The sequence below is a fragment of the Podarcis melisellensis genome, assembly GCF_964234715.1.
Source record: "Podarcis melisellensis genome assembly, chromosome: 2".
In the NCBI taxonomy this organism is placed as follows: domain Eukaryota; kingdom Metazoa; phylum Chordata; class Lepidosauria; order Squamata; family Lacertidae; genus Podarcis; species Podarcis melisellensis.
This window is the reverse complement of record NC_138529.1, coordinates 110275926-110292563: the sequence shown is the minus strand read 5'-3', so window position 1 is coordinate 110292563 and position 16638 is coordinate 110275926. Positions and strand designations below refer to the sequence as shown.

Genomic DNA, 16638 nt, shown 5'->3' with positions numbered 1-16638 from the left:
ACCGCAGAGTCTCATAAACACATCTTCTCCAGCTATACACCTGCCGCAGAGAGAATCAAAACTTTGTTTTTTACTCTGCTCCTGGTAATTATCAAAACGATTGTAATTTTAAGGGTTTTTTTTCTGAAAAGCTCTGGGAATTCATTTCTGAAACTCATAACAAAGAAGTCAGAAGCAAGAACAAAATACAGTATAAAAACTCTGTTTACCCAATGTGGAAAGCCTGGTGCATTAATATCTCTGGGGCCACTGAGAGCCTGGGCTCAAATTTAGGGCAGGCAGGGACTACGTGGAGGTGAGGTTTAAATATTAGCTCCTTTATTTCTGAAACCACAGCTGGACTCCCATCTGGAACCAGAAGGCACTGCAGCAGATCAGCTCTGAGAGCAGTCAGGGAGTGCAGCAGCAGCAGCAGCAGCAGCCAACAGTGAAATGATAATCTCCCTAATGCTTTTGCTAATGATGCCCCGTTCGTCCTGTAGGACGCTGAAGGGGAAATGCCAATTTGGTGTGATAGATGATCGACAACTCACACTTAATTATTATAGGCCAGGAGACCACCTCATCGCTGGTGTCTTAGCTGCAGGCTCGGCTTTGACCTCCCTGCATGATTTCTCCGAGTCACCATCTGATCAAAGGTATGTCGCCATGTGGAGAAAGATTTACTACTGCTACTTTCAACTGTGATTCCATGCTCTCCCTTATTTCTGTTTTCTTTTCCTGCTAAATTTTGCCTCAATTACGTTCTCAATTGGCTTCAGGGGTACCATCATTCCTGGTATTTGTGCACAGCCAGAAATTTCTCATGCAGCTGCGTAGCTATGAAACACCAGGTGCTGCTTCCCCCTCTGCCTGTAGTGTAAAGGTAAAGGTAAAGGACGCCTGGACGGTTAAGTCCAGTCAAAAGCAACTATGGGGCTTCGGCTCTCATCTTGCTTTCAGGCAGACAGCTTTCTGGGTCATGTGGCCAGCATGACTAAACCGCTTCTGGTGCAGTGGAACACCATGACAGAAACCAGATCGCACGGAAATGGTGTTTACTTTCCCGCAGTGGCGGTACCTATTTATCTACTTGCACTGGCATGCTTTCGAACTGCTAAGCTGGCAGGAGCTGGGACAGAGCAATGGGAGCTCACCCCGTTGTGGGGATTTCAACCACCAGCCTTTGGATTGGCAAGCCCAAGAGGCTCCGTGGCTTACACCGCAGCACCACCCCACTGGCCTGCAAAATATGGCTAAGGTGCTGTTGTTTGCAGCTGGCTCCAGTGGGATATCGGACATTGTTCCTCAGCTTTTTTTTTTAAAAAAAGAGAATTGTGTTGAATTTACTATTCCAGAATTAATTACAGTATATTGTAGATATAGCAAAAAAGAAACAAGCAATTTGGAATAGTGGAATGGGGTGTTTCTGTACGTTCTTCTGCAGCGACTTACATCGTACACTTGTTTGACTTGCATCAGTTCATAGGCCCCTAGCAGGTGTCTCTCCAGCAGAGCTCGCAAAATAAGCAGCATGACATGGGTAGAGGTGCTCTTTCAGATAAGCAGCTCTGAAGCCATCTAAGGCTTTGCATATCAAACCCCAAACATGGAATTGGGCTTGACAATTAATTGTCAGCCAGTGCAGGCCTTTGAGGGCCGATGTTCCCTTTTCTTGGGGAGAAAAATCCTGTTGCCAAACAACCATTTCCAAATGAACTGAAAACACATAAACTCCGAGCTGGCCTTCCAAGAGTTGTCACAGTAAAATCCAAGTATTTCTCCTAGTTATCCATGCTCTAATGTGAAAAGATGCAGAAACTTTAATACTCTTTCACTGAATGCACAATGAAAAATCTGATGACATCTATTTGGCTGCAGGGTATATGTTCAAAGTTACTGGCACATCCTGCCCTTCTTGTTTGCCCTTCAAGAGATCAGTCGGAATCCCAGGCTCCTGCCCAACATCACTCTGGGCTACAACCTCTATGAGAGCTATTTTAATGCAATAATGACTTATGAAGCTGTGCTAGACCTGCTGTCTGGTGGGCAGAAGAATGTTCCAAACTACATCTGTGGAAGGCAGAATGCACAGCTGGCCGTTCTAGAAGGAGGCGACTCTGCTCTTTCCAATCTCATATCAACCATTCTGAGCATTTATAAAATCCCACAGGTATGAATTGGGGAAAGGTGGGTGGATTGGGGGCTGAGCCGAATTCCACATTGCAGTGTCTCTCCACCAGTTGCGTCCGACTATATGCAACGATATATCTTTTTGTCTAGGCTTTCCTAGATCCGTGCTTATTTTCTAGGGGAAAAGGTGCCAGAACTCAATATAAGTATCGCACTTCTAACATATCCTCTGATGTTCCCTCGTCTTCTCTAGATGCGAGCTGGAAGGAGGCGATCTTACGAATGAAATTGAGTGCAAGATAGCACTGGAATATTGGTCAGAAAGCCATAGTCCAGGACAGAACACTAACATTGTAATAAAACCAATATTCCCAGGTCCCTTGGCCTGCCAGGTCTAGGCTACTGATTTTTTATTAACAGTGTTGGCAGAGCAGAAGGGAAGTGGGACTAAGCTGCCATTCTGGAGACTTGAAACTGAGCAGTTGTTTCCCAGCTCCTGAGGAGACCACCCATGTAAGACACCCCTGGCCTTTGGTGACACATTAGAGAGTAATGGCAGCAGAAAGGACTAGGATGGGTTCCCAGGGCTATTGGTTTACCCGACAGGATTGATGCTGTAACCTCCCTAAAATTACACAAGCAACCAGGATAAATGCCCATAAATAGGGCATCTGAAAGTCTTTTTGTAGGTAGGTAGAACAAAAGACTATCGGGAAGCTCTATGGTTTCAGGGTGGTTTTTTTTAAAAAAATAATCTTTATTATACATCAAATTACATAAAACTTAACAAATACATTACAAATGTAACACAATACATTGCATACATAATGCTTCATCTTTCTTCTACTTCTCTGATGATCACTTGTAGCCGAGTAAGATCGTCTTCCATAAACACGGTTTACGGAAGACGGTCTTTAAACCTCTTTTGTTGACCACCAGCATTACGCTTTCCATTCTTAAGTTCGGAATAGAGTAGTTGCTTTGGAACACGGTCATCAGGCATCCACAGAACATGGCCAGTCCAATGAAGTTGATGTTGAAGAATCATTGCTTCGACACTGGTGATCTTTGCTTCTTCCAGTACACTGATATTAGTTCGCCTGTCTTCCCAAGTGATGTGTAAAAATTTTCGGAGACACCATTGATGGAATCTTTTGAGGAGTTGGAGATGGCGTTTATAAGTGGTCTATGTTTCACAAGCATATAGTCAGGTTGGTAGTACAATAGCTTTGTAAACAAGCATTTTTGTTTCCCTGTGAATGTCCCGGTCCTCAAACACTCTGCACTTCAATCGTGAGAAAGCTGCACTTGCAGAGCTCAGGCAGTGCTGGATTTTGGCATCAATGTTGGCCCTTGTAGAAAGATAACTGCCTAGGTAGGAGAAGTTTTTGACATTTTCCAATGTTACACCATTGAGTTGGATTTGTGGCGCTGCAAAAGGGTTAATTTGTACTTGTTGGTACAGCACTTTGGTTTTTTGTATGTTGAGTGATAGGCCAAGCTTTTTGTAAGCTTCTGCAAAGATATTTAGGATGGTTTGGAGGTCATCCTCTGAGTGTGCAAACACTACTTTGAAGCTCTAGGATGGAAGTTGTGGTAACCTTCCTCTTTCTTTCAGCCTGCTCATTTTGAAGAGCTTTCCATCTGTTCGATATATGATTTCTACTCCAGTGGGGAGTTTCTCTTCAATAAAATGTAGGATCATGGCAATGAAAATAATGAATAGAGTTGGAGCAATAACACAACCAGGTTTTTTATAGTTCTCTGGTTCTTCTTTGAACCTCAGCCTTAGCGTTGGCATAGACTTTTTTTTCTTAGTGGCACAGTTTCTATCTCTTTGCCAGATCTGAAAGGCCTTTCTTTTCTTGTCAATCATGCATTCAATCTCATTGTCATTCTCATCAAACCAGTCCTGGTGTTTCTTGGTTTGGTATCCAATAGTTTGTTCACAGGCTGGAATAACGGGTGTTTTGAGCTTTGTCCAGTGTTCCTCGATGTTATCAGGGAATTCTAAAAGCACATGGTTCTTCAGAGTCGTTTGGAAGCAATCCCGCTTAATGGGATCTTGAAGGGCTTGAGTGTTCATTTTGCGCCTTGGTTTCCTTCCTTGAAGCCTGTGTTGAGGTATAATCTTGATAGCCATTGTGGAGCGTATTAGTTGACGATCTGTCCAGCAGTCGTCGGTACTCGTCATAGCTCTGGTAAGGAGCACATCACAGCGATCTTTAGCACGGACATTAACATAATCTAAGAGGTGCCAGTGGTTTGACCTAGTATGCCTCCATGAAGTTTTAAATTTATTTTTCTGTAGAAAGAGTGTGTTGGTAAATAAGGGTCTACAAGTTTTCTTGTTTTCTGTTGACATGATACTGAACAAGAATTCTTCCAGATTTTTTGCAAAAGAGAATTTCATCATCATCATCAATCTTTATTACGGTCCAGAGACCCAACAAATCATTACAAAGCAATACACCATTCATACAGCCTACCTCCAGGTTAAACAAGCATTTTGTTCAGAGTATAGGGATCATTTGTTCTCGCAACCACCGATAAAAACTTTGCCACTGCTAATGTTCTAGCATTTGTCCGGTCTTCCTGACATAGTGAGCCTCTGATTTTCCCAGGAAAGGTACCAGCAAGGGTAGTATCAGTTCAGCCCTGGCTTGCTCATATTTTGCACAATGCAACAAAATACGAGAATTTAAACAACCCCATCATAAATCTTTTAACTAACTAAAAATAAATCTGGGCTCTCAACTTCCCAGACACCTAATCAATCACCATGGTGAATATGTTCCCCATTATTAATCAGTTTAAAAAGGGAAAGGGACCCCTGACGGTTAGGTCCAGTCGTGACCGACTCTGGGGTTGCAGCGCTCATCTCACTTTACTGGCTGAGGGAGCCGGTGTACAGCTTCTGGGTCATGTGGCCAACATGACCAAGCCGCTTCTGGTGAACCAGAGCAGCACACGGAAACACCGTTTACCTTCCCGCCTATTTATCTACTTGCACTTTGACGTGCATTCGAATTGCTAGGTTGGCAGGAGCAGGGACCGAACAACAGGAGCTCACGGGGATTTGAACCACTGACATTCTGATCGGCAAGTCCTAGGCTCTGTGGTTTAACCTACAGTGCCACCTGCGTCCCTTTAATTAATTAACCAGTTTAGGTTAATACATATTTGCACTTGCTCCTGAAAAAGGAAAAAACACAAATTCTTTCTTTTTCTCCTAGATCAGCTACGGTTTTCTTAGTCGAGAATTTACTGATAAAAATCAGTTCCCTTTCCTCTATCGGATGGTCCCAAAACAAGAACCTCCTCACCTGGCTATGGTCAAATTGCTCCTGCATTTCAAATGGACGTGGATCGGTCTCATTGCACCAGACAATGACAAGGGAGAAAAGTTCATGAGGGCCTTCACTACTGAGGTCACAAAGAATGATATTTGTGTGGCCTTCTCAGAAAGTCTCACAGAAATTCTGATTTATACTCCAAAGCACCTGAATTCATTTCTCATGCAGAGACAAGTCAATGTCGTTGTCTACCATGCAGACGTTCGATCCATTTTAGTTCTAGCGGGGTTTATGCTAAATATGGAAAATACCCTTAAGGTAACAGTGGGAAAAGTTTGGGTCACAACAGCTTTGCCGGATGTCAGTATGAGTTTGGCAGCTTACAGGGATCCCCACTCTGTTCCTGCTTCGTTGTCCTTCTTAATCCAGACAAAGAGGAGAACAAAATATGAAACGTTAGTCGAGCCTCCAGATATAACATTTACGTGTTCTGTTTCAAAAAATTCTGAGAGAGTCCAGAAAAGATGTAGAGGGAGAGGAGAACTAGGGACCATGTCACAAGAATTTACTGAGAGAATGTTGTCTCAAGACAGCTACAGTATTTACAACACTCTCCAGGCCATGGCAAGTGTCCTGAGTGCTTTATACTCCTCCAAACCAAGCCAGGTGGCCGTGGTGGGAAGCAGAAAGATGGACCTTGAAAGAATACAACCATGGCAGGTATGATCCTTTCTCTGGCACATTCTCAACCCTGAACGGTGATTCAGAAATTAAATTCTGATTTCAGGATATATTCATGGTGGGATTGGTGGGGATGTTCTGAACCCATAAATGAGACAAACCCATTTTGTCAAGTTCCCAGTGCCTCAGACTTATACGTGAACATTTAACTGGACACTGCCCAGGCTCCTGGCACCATCTCCATTTCTCCTAACAGGAGATACTTCATTACTTACAGTGACACCTTGTATTTGGGCAAGAGTCTAGGAGACCAGAGAGCAGCAGGGGAAGATGAGGAGATGGAAGGGCAACCAAAAACCACGGGGTGGCTTACTACACTTTGAAATGAAATTATTCTTATATTCCCTTGGCACACCTGTGTGTGACACCTAAGTGTTATTCTAAAGCACCAATGCAGCAGCAAGCAAAGGCTCTAGCAGCCAAGTCTGCTGCTTGTGGCTGGAAAGCCAAACAGGAAGTTTGTGACTGTTGCCATGGGAACAAAGGGGCAGTCCATTCTGTACTGAGCACCGGATGTTAGCTCAGTGGGTTTGTCATATGACCTGTGCTGGAAGTACATGGGTGGAGTTGGAGTTTTCTCTCTGTTTTGTTGAAGAGAGCAGACATCTTTACTGTATGACTGCTAAAGACACAAATAAAGACATGTAGATACGTTTCTGTCTGTGTCTGATTCCCCTCCCTGGGGACATGCAGGGAACAGGGAGGAGGAGAAGCAGTTGGTGTGTTTTCCTCACAGCCTGAGGAAAATCGCCGGAACGGACCTCGAGTATGTTTTTTCCTGCCGGGAGTCGCCGGAGGGAGGTCTAAAGAATTCAGCCGGTGCCTGAACAGATAGGCACATACCTTTGAGACGGGCTAGAATTCTAACAGTGGTAGCAGACGCCGGTTGCTGTTTTCATCGACCTCTGCATCAAGAAGTGGCCTCCATGGAAGCCTGAGGTGAGAAGGCTGATTCTCTGCAGCCAGAAGCTGACCAGAAGAATCTGAAAGCCAAGCAACGGAGCCCAGGTATGAGATTTTCGGGCTTAGAAGTGTGAATGCAGATTGATTCATTCTCTGCTTCGAGGGAGAAACGTTTGGGAAAAACAGCTCCGAGAGACAAGAGCTCTGCATTCCAAACATTCCTGTGGTTTCCTGTTCAAGGGAAGGAATGTTGTTGCTTAGCAACGAAGGCCAGTTTCACGAGAGGGCTGGACAAGTCAGGCTTTTGCCTCGGAGAGGCAAAAACAAGGTTTTGTTATGACTTAGGCCCAAGCAAACGAACTGTTGGAAAGGGACTTTCCAAAGCAGCTAGCGTTCAGAGCTGCCAGGTGGCACAGAGTGTAAACAAGCCAGCTATTGGATTTTAGAGGCTTGTGTTTGAAAGTCAATGCAAGGACTCAAAATGGATGCCAAGAAGGGGGGAGGCCTGCCTACTCCAGACCTCCTGACCAGTGACAATTATGCATCCTGGTCTATAAAATGAAGGCCCTGCTGCAGAATCAGAGACTGTTTGAAGTGATTGAGAACCCCATCCCTGCAGCACCAATGCGTGCTTGGGAGTCACAGGATGTGAAGGCCAGAACTGCTATAATTCTGTGCGTGTCAGATTCGCAGCTGATCCATATACAAGATTTACTGCACGCGAAAGATGTTTGGGACACACTGAGAAGGACACATCAGAGAGATGCAGGTTCTTCAGCGTTGCTGTATTTTGAGAAGCTGACCAACCTGAGGCTTGCGCCTGATGGAGATGTTCAAGCGCACCTGACGGAAATGAAATTTCTGCGTCAACAGATGGTGGAACGCAATTTCCGTCTGCAGGAGGAAGTGTTTTGCTTCATGGTGATCAACAGCCTGAATCGGACTTACAAAACAGTTGCCAGTCAGCTGGGATCTCTCCCAGCAGTGGATCTCACGTCGGACAGGGTCTTTGCCGTCGTGCTGAATGAACATGACAGACTTGCCGCCCTGGAAGTCAAGGACAGGGGGAGCAAAGAACGGAGTTCTAACGCCCCTACTGCTGTTGCTACTGGAGAAAACGCCGTAGCTTTGAACGTTGTCCGATGCTACAATTGTGACCAGACTGGGCATCTTCAGCGGAACTGCAGGAAGCCACGTCAGAGCAGAGGAGCCAAGGGAAGCTCCACAAAGTCTGAGGCGTCAGACAAAGGTCACACCAAGCCAAAGGCAAAGACTGCAAAAGCTTTGATGTCGCTAAAAGCCACACCAGAGGTGGGAAACTTCTTTGTCCTAGACACGGGCGCGACGGTTCACATGACAGGACACAGAGGACTATTTTCTACGTTTAAGAAGCAAAGCTTCGCTGTGCAACTAGCCAACGGTCAAAAGCTGGAAGCGACCGGAATTGGGACTGTGTATCTTAAAAGTCTGAACTTGACTATAAACAATGTTTATTTGGTTCCAGAGTTGAAGTTTAATCTGCTCAGCGTTTCGCAGATTGCCAAGAAGGGACTAAAACTGTCCTATGATGATGAGAAATGCGAGATCTACAAAGATGGAGAGCTGTATCTTTCTGCCAAAGAGAAAGATGGACTGTATTTGTTGACTTTTGATCAAAGTGATTACATGGAATGTAATTCTTGTGATTCTAACATGATCTCTTTTGCAGGTGTAGCTGAGAAAAACGCCAAACAGGTCACCTCGAGGGTCAACAGGGCATTTCAGCGGGTGTATGCTGATGTGATTGGTCCTTTAGCACCATCTAGAGGCAATGCAAAGTATTACCTAATATGTGTTGATTCTTTTACAGGTTTTGTCTGGATTTATCTTTTGGAGAGACCAAAAGACGCCTTAGAAAGGTTTAAAGAGTTTTGTGACAAGGTTAAAAATATGCATGATGCTGACATAGATTGTCTTTGCACAGATGAGAAGCCAATTTTTCTTTTACAGGATTTCCAGAGGTTCCTGAAGAAGAAAGGGATAAGACACAAAATTGCTAGTTCCGAACAAGCTTGGAACAAATGTGTTTGTGTTAGGGTGAACAAAGATTTGCAAAAAGGAATGCATGCGCAATTGCTTAGTTCACATCTGCCACATGAGTACTGGGCTGAATCGCTAATGTCATTCTGTTACACGTGGTTGAGAAAGTTTTCAAAAGAGTTGGGATGTTCTCCTTTTGAGAAACTGTTCCACAGAAAACCTTCTGTTGCCCATTTCAAGGTTTTTGGGTCTCATGTGAGGACAGAAGCTCCAGGTGGAGTAAAGAATGCCAGAGGCATTTTTGTGGGTTATGAAAAGGGTCTCTACAGAGTAATTTTGTCTGAATCTGGAAAGGTGATTCTCACAAAATTTCTAGAGAGTGCTCCTGAACAGGAGAGAGTGATTGTTCAAACATTTCCCACAGGAGTTGATGATGATTCTGATGATGATGATTTTGATCTTATTGAGTTCAGTAGTACTGATGATGACAGCGATAGCTCAGACAGCTCAGTTGTCACAGTCATTGAGAGGAAATCTCACGTAATGACTAGACCCTCAGAAGAGGAGGATGAACCACTGATTAAGCTTAGTACTGGTTCTCCAGAGAGTCCAAAGGCTGAACCAGAAAGTAGAGAAGAGCAGCACCTCTTACGTAGGTCTGAGAGAGCAACAAAGAGTGTACCACCCAAGAGGTATTCACAAGAGTTTGCTAACTTAGCTGTTGCTGTTGTAAACGACCAAGGTCAGATTGAAGCTGTGTCTGAGTCAGAGACAAAGGCACAACAGAGAGTTGCTAACCAAGGTAATGCAGATGCACTCATTCCTTGGAAGTCACACAACCAGAGAGGTACATTGGTAAAACCAGTGGCGGGTAGTTCCAAGGGTGGAACTGAAACAACAGGGGGATGTTATAAGTATAACAACTGTTTGTTTTCTTCTCTGGATGACGCTTTGCTCGCAGCACGCATTGATACTTTAGGGGGAGTATGTTATTCTAAAGCACCAATGCAGCAGCAAGCAAAGGCTATAGCAGCCAAGTCTGCTGCTTGTGGCTGGAAAGCCAAACAGGAAGTTTGTGACTGTTGCCATGGGAACAAAGGGGCAGTCCATTCTGTACTGAGCACCGGATGTTAGCTCAGTGGGTTTGTCATATGACCTGTGCTGGAAGTACATGGGTGGAGTTGGAGTTTTCTCTCTGTTTTGTTGAAGAGAGCAGACATCTTTACTGTATGACTGCTAAAGACACAAATAAAGACATGTAGATACGTTTCTGTCTGTGTCTGATTCCCCTCCCTGGGGACATGCAGGGAACAGGGAGGAGGAGAAGCAGTTGGTGTGTTTTCCTCACAGCCTGAGGAAAATCGCCGGAACGGACCTCGAGTATGTTTTTTCCTGCCGGGAGTCGCCGGAGGGAGGTCTAAAGAATTCAGCCGGTGCCTGAACAGATAGGCACATACCTTTGAGACGGGCTAGAATTCTAACATAACCATGAAATACTGAGCCCAAAATTGTTTGAGGATCTCACTGCCTTGGGCATCCGATTAGTGATTATTTTTAAGCTGCAAGGAGGGGCAAGCAAGGGAGGGGGTGGAAAACCAAGGCTGAGGCAGCACCCAGGGCATCCCATCCAAAGCCCACTTTGCTGTGATGTGTCTGCTTTGGGCTAAGGTGAAAGAGACAGGAGGAGCCACTCCAGGACAGGCTAAATTGCAGTATATCCTTCTCCAGCTTCCTGAGAGGCACAGTGAGGGAAGCACACGTTTCTTTCCTTTAAAAAAAAAAATATTAACAGGCCAATCACATCATATTATTCAAATCACATTGGTTCCAAATCATACAGCCAAATTTTAATTTTTTGGGGAGTACCCATATATCAAGCTCCGCACGAGTCCAAAATTCCGGCTATTTCCAGACTTCACTTATTTTACTGCATTAATTAATCGGTTCTATCCAGTTTGATCCAGATAGTTCTTTATATGTTTTCTTCATCTTGTTGTTATCGTATTCCTTTCTTTGCGATCTCTGATGATTCTCATAAGCAGACTGAAAACTGGTTTCTCTCTCTGTGTGGGTAGTCCAGGACAGCCCTATTCGACACCTCCTCACACGTTCCTTTCCAACTCTTTTTCAGACATGAAGCTGTCTACAACCATGTACTTAATGCAGCAAGACCCTTTTTTATTCCCTTCTCATGCATTTTGGTACCTGGCTTCTCACCATCCCCTTTAGCAGTGAAAGCCGATCTGCTCTTGCTATGATGATGATGATGATGATGATGATGATGATGCTACTCCTCCCATCTGATAACAGTATTGGAGAGCAATGCTGGAACATATGTATGAAAAGAGAAATCCTTTCTTGTAGGCACTCGGCACTTCTTAGCCCTCCAGCTTCCACTCTTCTTCCCCCAAGTGTCTCCACCCAAATCACTTTCCCCAAATGTGCACAACCTCCTCTTTCAAACTGCACATACAGGTCTACTCTGCCCATGAAGGTGGAATTGAGGCAGCCCTGGCAAGCAAGGCGTCAGGTGGGGGGATGACACCTTCCTGTTTCGCCTCAGGTGGTGAAACTGGACAGCACATATACTAGATGTTACCTGTTCCCAAGCCTGAAGGGCTACAGTTACAGACAAGTTCATTTCTCAGCATTGAGTAAATGTGTTGTAAAGGCTGCCACCTGGTGCCCCGATTTGGATTGTTCTTCCATTCTAGAATGGGACCACACACCCTGATCCTACTACAACATTATAACCACACTTGCTTTCATTACTGATTCTAATTTTTACATGCAATATATTAATGTCTCTAGCTCTGCTATTTCCCAACTAAGAGTCCCATCTGAGTCTCTGGGACCACACCTTGGGAGACTAGAGTTCTTAGTGGGCAAGGCTCATGTACGCTACTTTGTTCGTTTCCTAATCATGTATGTGTTTTCCTGTACCATTTTAGCTGCACTCTTTCCTAAGAAACCTCCACCTTTACAACTTTTCCATGGATGGAGCTTACTGGGATGAGAATGGGGAGCTGGCAGCTGACTTTGACATTGTCAACTGGGTGGTGTTTCCCAATAATTCCCTTGTTGGGTTGAAAGTTGGGAGTGTAGAGAGATCAGCATCTCCAGAGATAATCAAGTTTGTCATTGACCGAAATGTCATTGTGTGGCCCAGATGGTTCAAACAGGTTGGTGAAAGAATTAATCACATCTTATTCTCTTTGATATCTCTGACCAAGCAATACTATGAACTTGGCCAGTCAGCAGCAAACTGACAAATGCATAGCTTATTCTGCTGTTCTAACCTCATTATATGATTCAATCCTAGCTGCACTCTATGGCTCCTATCCACAAAATCCTAACATCTTCTGCTTGATGCTTTTTCTCATCTTGGCTAGAACGTGCCTCTTTCAAGGTGTACCGAAAACTGTCGTCCAGGATATGCCAAGGCCATTAAGGAGGGAGAACCAATCTGCTGCTATGCTTGTGTTGAATGCATGGAAGGAACAATCTCCATTCAGGAAGGTAAATGTCTCTGAAAGGATATTTAAAAGAGTTGACATTTCATAGTACAAAATCACTTTCAAATTCCAGGCATTGGTACCTATGGAGGGGGGGGGTCTTGCCCCATTAAAGGAGCTCAATGGGATATGCTGGCCCATAATACTTTTATTCTGACTCCAAACTATAGCCCGAAATTGCTTCAAGGCAAACCCACAACCCAAAATACAGTAATCACATAAGAATCACAGAATAATATAGTTGGTATGTAGTAGACTGAGTACGTGGGTGTCACTGTGGGTTAAAGCCTCAGCGCCTAGGACTTACTGATTGAAGGTCGTGGTTCGAATCCCCGCGGCGGGGTGCGCTCCCGTCGTTTGGTCCCAGCGCCTGCCAACCTAGCAGTTCGAAAGCACCCCCGGGTGCAAGTAGATAAATAGGGACCGCTTACCAGCGGGAAGGTAAACGGCATTCCGTGTGCTGCGCTGGCTCGCCAGATGCAGCTTGTCACGCTGGCCAGGTGACCCAGAGGTGTTTCCGGACAGCGCTGGCTCCCGGCCTATAGAGTGAGATGAGTGCACAACCCAAGAGTCTGTCAAGACTGGCCCGTACGGGCAGGGGTACCTTTACCTTTACCTATGTAGTAGACTATGGAATGTCATGCCTATAATATGTATATTGGCAACACTATGCTTGTGTTGAATGCGTGGAAGGAACAATCTCCATTCAGGAAGGTAAATGTCCCTGAAAGGATATTTAAGAGAGGGTGTTGCCTTTTCATAGTACAAAATCTCCTTCATATTCCAAAAACCTACAACCCAAAATACAGTAATCAGATAAGAATCACAGAATAATATAGTTGGTATGTAGTAGATTATGGAATGTCATGGCTATAATATTTATATTGGCAACACTGAAGTCACTCTTGTGTTTTTCAGATGCAAAGCATTGCAACAAATGTCCAGATGATCAGAATTCCAATCTACACAGAGATCAGTGTGTCCCCAAGATTATACATTTCTTGTCCTATGAAGAACCTCTGGGGATCATCCTGGCTTCTTTTGCCCTGCTTTTGTCCCTCACTGCTGGTTTTCTTTTGGGAATCTTCATTAAACACTTTGACACACCAATAGTCAAGGCCAACAACCGGGACCTCACCTACTTGCTCCTCGTCTCCCTCCTGCTCTCCTTCTTGTCCTCCTTCTTATTCATCGGTCGGCCCCAGAAGTGGACCTGCCTTGTCCGACAAACTGCCTTCAGCATCATCTTCTCCGTGGCCGTGTCTTCCCTGTTGGCAAAGACTATCACGGTGGTGGTGGCGTTTATGGCCACAAAGCCAGGGAGCCAGATGAGGAAATGGCTGGGCAAGAGCTTGGCCAACTCCCTGGTCTTGTCTTTTTCCAGTGTCCAAGGGGGCATCTGCATGGTCTGGCTGGGAATGTCTCCCCCCTTCCCAGACTCCGACATGCACTCCCAGCCTGGGCAGATCATTCTGCAATGTAACGAAGGCTCTGTTGCCATGTTTTCTTCTGCCCTTGGCTACATGGGCTTTCTGGCGGCCGTCTGCTTCACGGTGGCTTTCCTAGCCAGGAAGCTGCCTGGGGCCTTCAACGAATCCCAGCTGATCACCTTCAGTATGCTGGTGTTTTGCAGTGTTTGGGTGTCCTTTGTGCCAGCCTACCTGAGCACCAAGGGGAAATATATGGTAGCCGTGCAGATCTTCTCTATCTTGGCTTCCAGTTCGGGGTTACTGGGTTGCATCTTTATCCCCAAGTGCTACATTATTGTCCTGAGGCCAGATCTGAATAAAAAGGAACATCTAATGGCGTAACTTTTTGAAAAAATCTAGTGTGTTTTTTGGCATACCTCTGCAATGATACAACCAATGAATGTGAATTGAGTGTTCCTTTCCCGATATGCCAATCTAACATCCTTCCTCCATGTGAATCAGAAAAGAAACTGGTCTTTGGACATAATGAAAGTGGGATGGCCATAGGACCTTTTCTTTAAAGATTTGCAATCCCAATTTTTGCAATCAGAATCTAAGTTGAATCATGTTAACATTACTGGGTTTTCCATGTTATTCCTTGAAGGAGAACTACCTGAAAATGATTTATCGATGGTATTTAACTCTGAGTAGACTTGCTAAAATGTGTAAGTCCTAATCAGAGAGGTGCTGGAGATGTAATGAGGTTAGAGTATGTTTTATCATATGTTGTAGACTTCTCAAAGGACAAAAGAGTGCTGGGAAATGAGTTATAATGAATTGGGGGAAATGTTTAGAAGTACCTTTCCCAAAAAACCAGAATCCTTTTTGTTGGATATAATTCAGAGGAAAATTCCCAGGTGTCAACTATTGTGGTCCATGTTTTGCTACCACAAAATGTAAATAGTGTGAGGTCCCCACCAAAGAAGGAAGCTATCAGGTAGAACTCAGCTTCTTCAAACAGTCTTGTGGATTATTGGAAGGAAAGTTTTGCACATTCTTATTGGTCCCATTATAAATTAAATAGTTCTCTTTCTGGGTTTCTTTGTGTTTTATTTCTGGAAGCTGGGAATGAAATCCTTTTTGTTGGGTGTAATTCAGAGGAAATTGTTTAGCTCATGTAAAGTATGCGGAGATTTATGATATGCAAAATGAACCATGGAAAAAGAAGGGAAGTCATTGATTTAAGGATGTCTAAATGAATATATTGAAATGCATATTAGAAAAATTTAATAAAAATTCCATTAAAAAAACAGTATTGGGTTTTATTCAACTAATGCCCATACGGTTTTGAAGGATCTGATCTTAGGGTGGAAATGAAAACAGCACTAAGGAGATCACTCCATCAGCTCAAGTGTTTCTGCTTTCCTGATGAATGACCTATCCCAGTGGTGGCGAACCAGGAAGGGCATTCAGAGCCCTCTCTTTGGGCACGCACGCCATCACCCCAGCAGGGCTGTAGCACCGTCCAAAGTCTGCGGCCACAGGGCCTGGTGAGCACTGAGGAGCTGAGCAGGCATTGACTTTTGATGTGCCAGGGACTACCGCCAGTCTGTTTTTCCTACTCGGGAGTAAGCTGACTTTAGTTCAGCAGGGCTTAACTCCCATGTCAGTAAGCATATCAAGATGGCAACCTAAGAAGGGGCTGCTGGGTTTACATGTTCACTGGGCTTTCCCACGTAAGGCAACAGAAAAATTCATACCGTGGAGACTGCGATCAAACGGCAGCAGAAGAGATGGCAAATAATAATAATAATGATAATAATATATTTATACTCCACCCATCTGGCTGGGTTTATTTATTTATTTATATTTATTTGTATGTGTGCATGCATATATTATTATCTCAAATTAAAAATTGGGAGAGGGTGGCTCTTAGTACAGCCCTCCAGTGTTCAATAGTGGCAAAAATTGTGGAACCTTCTGGAAAAAAATGTTTTTCCGAGGTTTGATGGCTCATAACACCACTTTGTTTTGGAGTAATACCAGTGCTTTCTTTCTGTGGGGACACAGGGGGACGCATACCCCATAACATTTTGTTAATTTAATGGGAGAAGAAATTCACTGTATTTCTTTCCCCCGATTTGAACTGTATTTATTTTCCCCCAGTGGTGATCTTCCTCAGTTGAAATGAGAGTACTCCTAGACAGAGGAATGCGTAAACTGAGACGCAAATATGGATGATTATCAGAGAAGCCGAAGGAAGTCTAAAAAGAACCAAATTTGTGAAAATCTGATAGAATTGTATATTTGTGTTGGAAAATAATAAAAATTATTTATAAGAGAGTACCCCTAAACATTTTTTAAGGAAAAAAGCACTGAGTTATAATACCATAAAATTATATATATCAATGGAAAGATAATTTAATGAAGAATGTAATGCAGTAACTTTTATGAAGGATTATTTAATACAACAGCAGCCATAAAAATATACAGGTGAAAATGCCATGTTGGCACTTTGTGATAAATAAGTGGGTTTCGGGTTGCAGTTTGGGCACTTGGTCTCTGAAAGGTTCACCATCACTGGTCTATACTCTAAACGGGACCAGCAAATCAATGCTAATATTCTCCAAATATGCTTTAAGA

At 44.0% G+C, this 16638-nt stretch overlaps 2 protein-coding genes across 3 annotated transcripts in view; one reads left to right on the top strand and one right to left on the bottom strand.

Moving 5' to 3' along the window:
* Nucleotides 1-16638, bottom strand: part of LOC309365021 (macrophage mannose receptor 1-like) — a 255572-nt gene that overhangs the window by 113757 nt on the left and 125177 nt on the right. The gene's annotated exons all lie outside the window — the stretch shown is intronic.
* Nucleotides 5317-14397, top strand: LOC309363216 (vomeronasal type-2 receptor 26-like; the record flags this gene model as incomplete). Its single annotated transcript, XM_081899322.1, has 4 exons — nucleotides 5317-6128; nucleotides 12023-12253; nucleotides 12464-12590; nucleotides 13505-14397. Exons 1-4 carry the CDS (start codon nucleotides 5412-5414, stop codon nucleotides 14395-14397), a joined length of 1968 nt encoding a protein of 655 aa, XP_081755448.1. The 5' UTR covers nucleotides 5317-5411.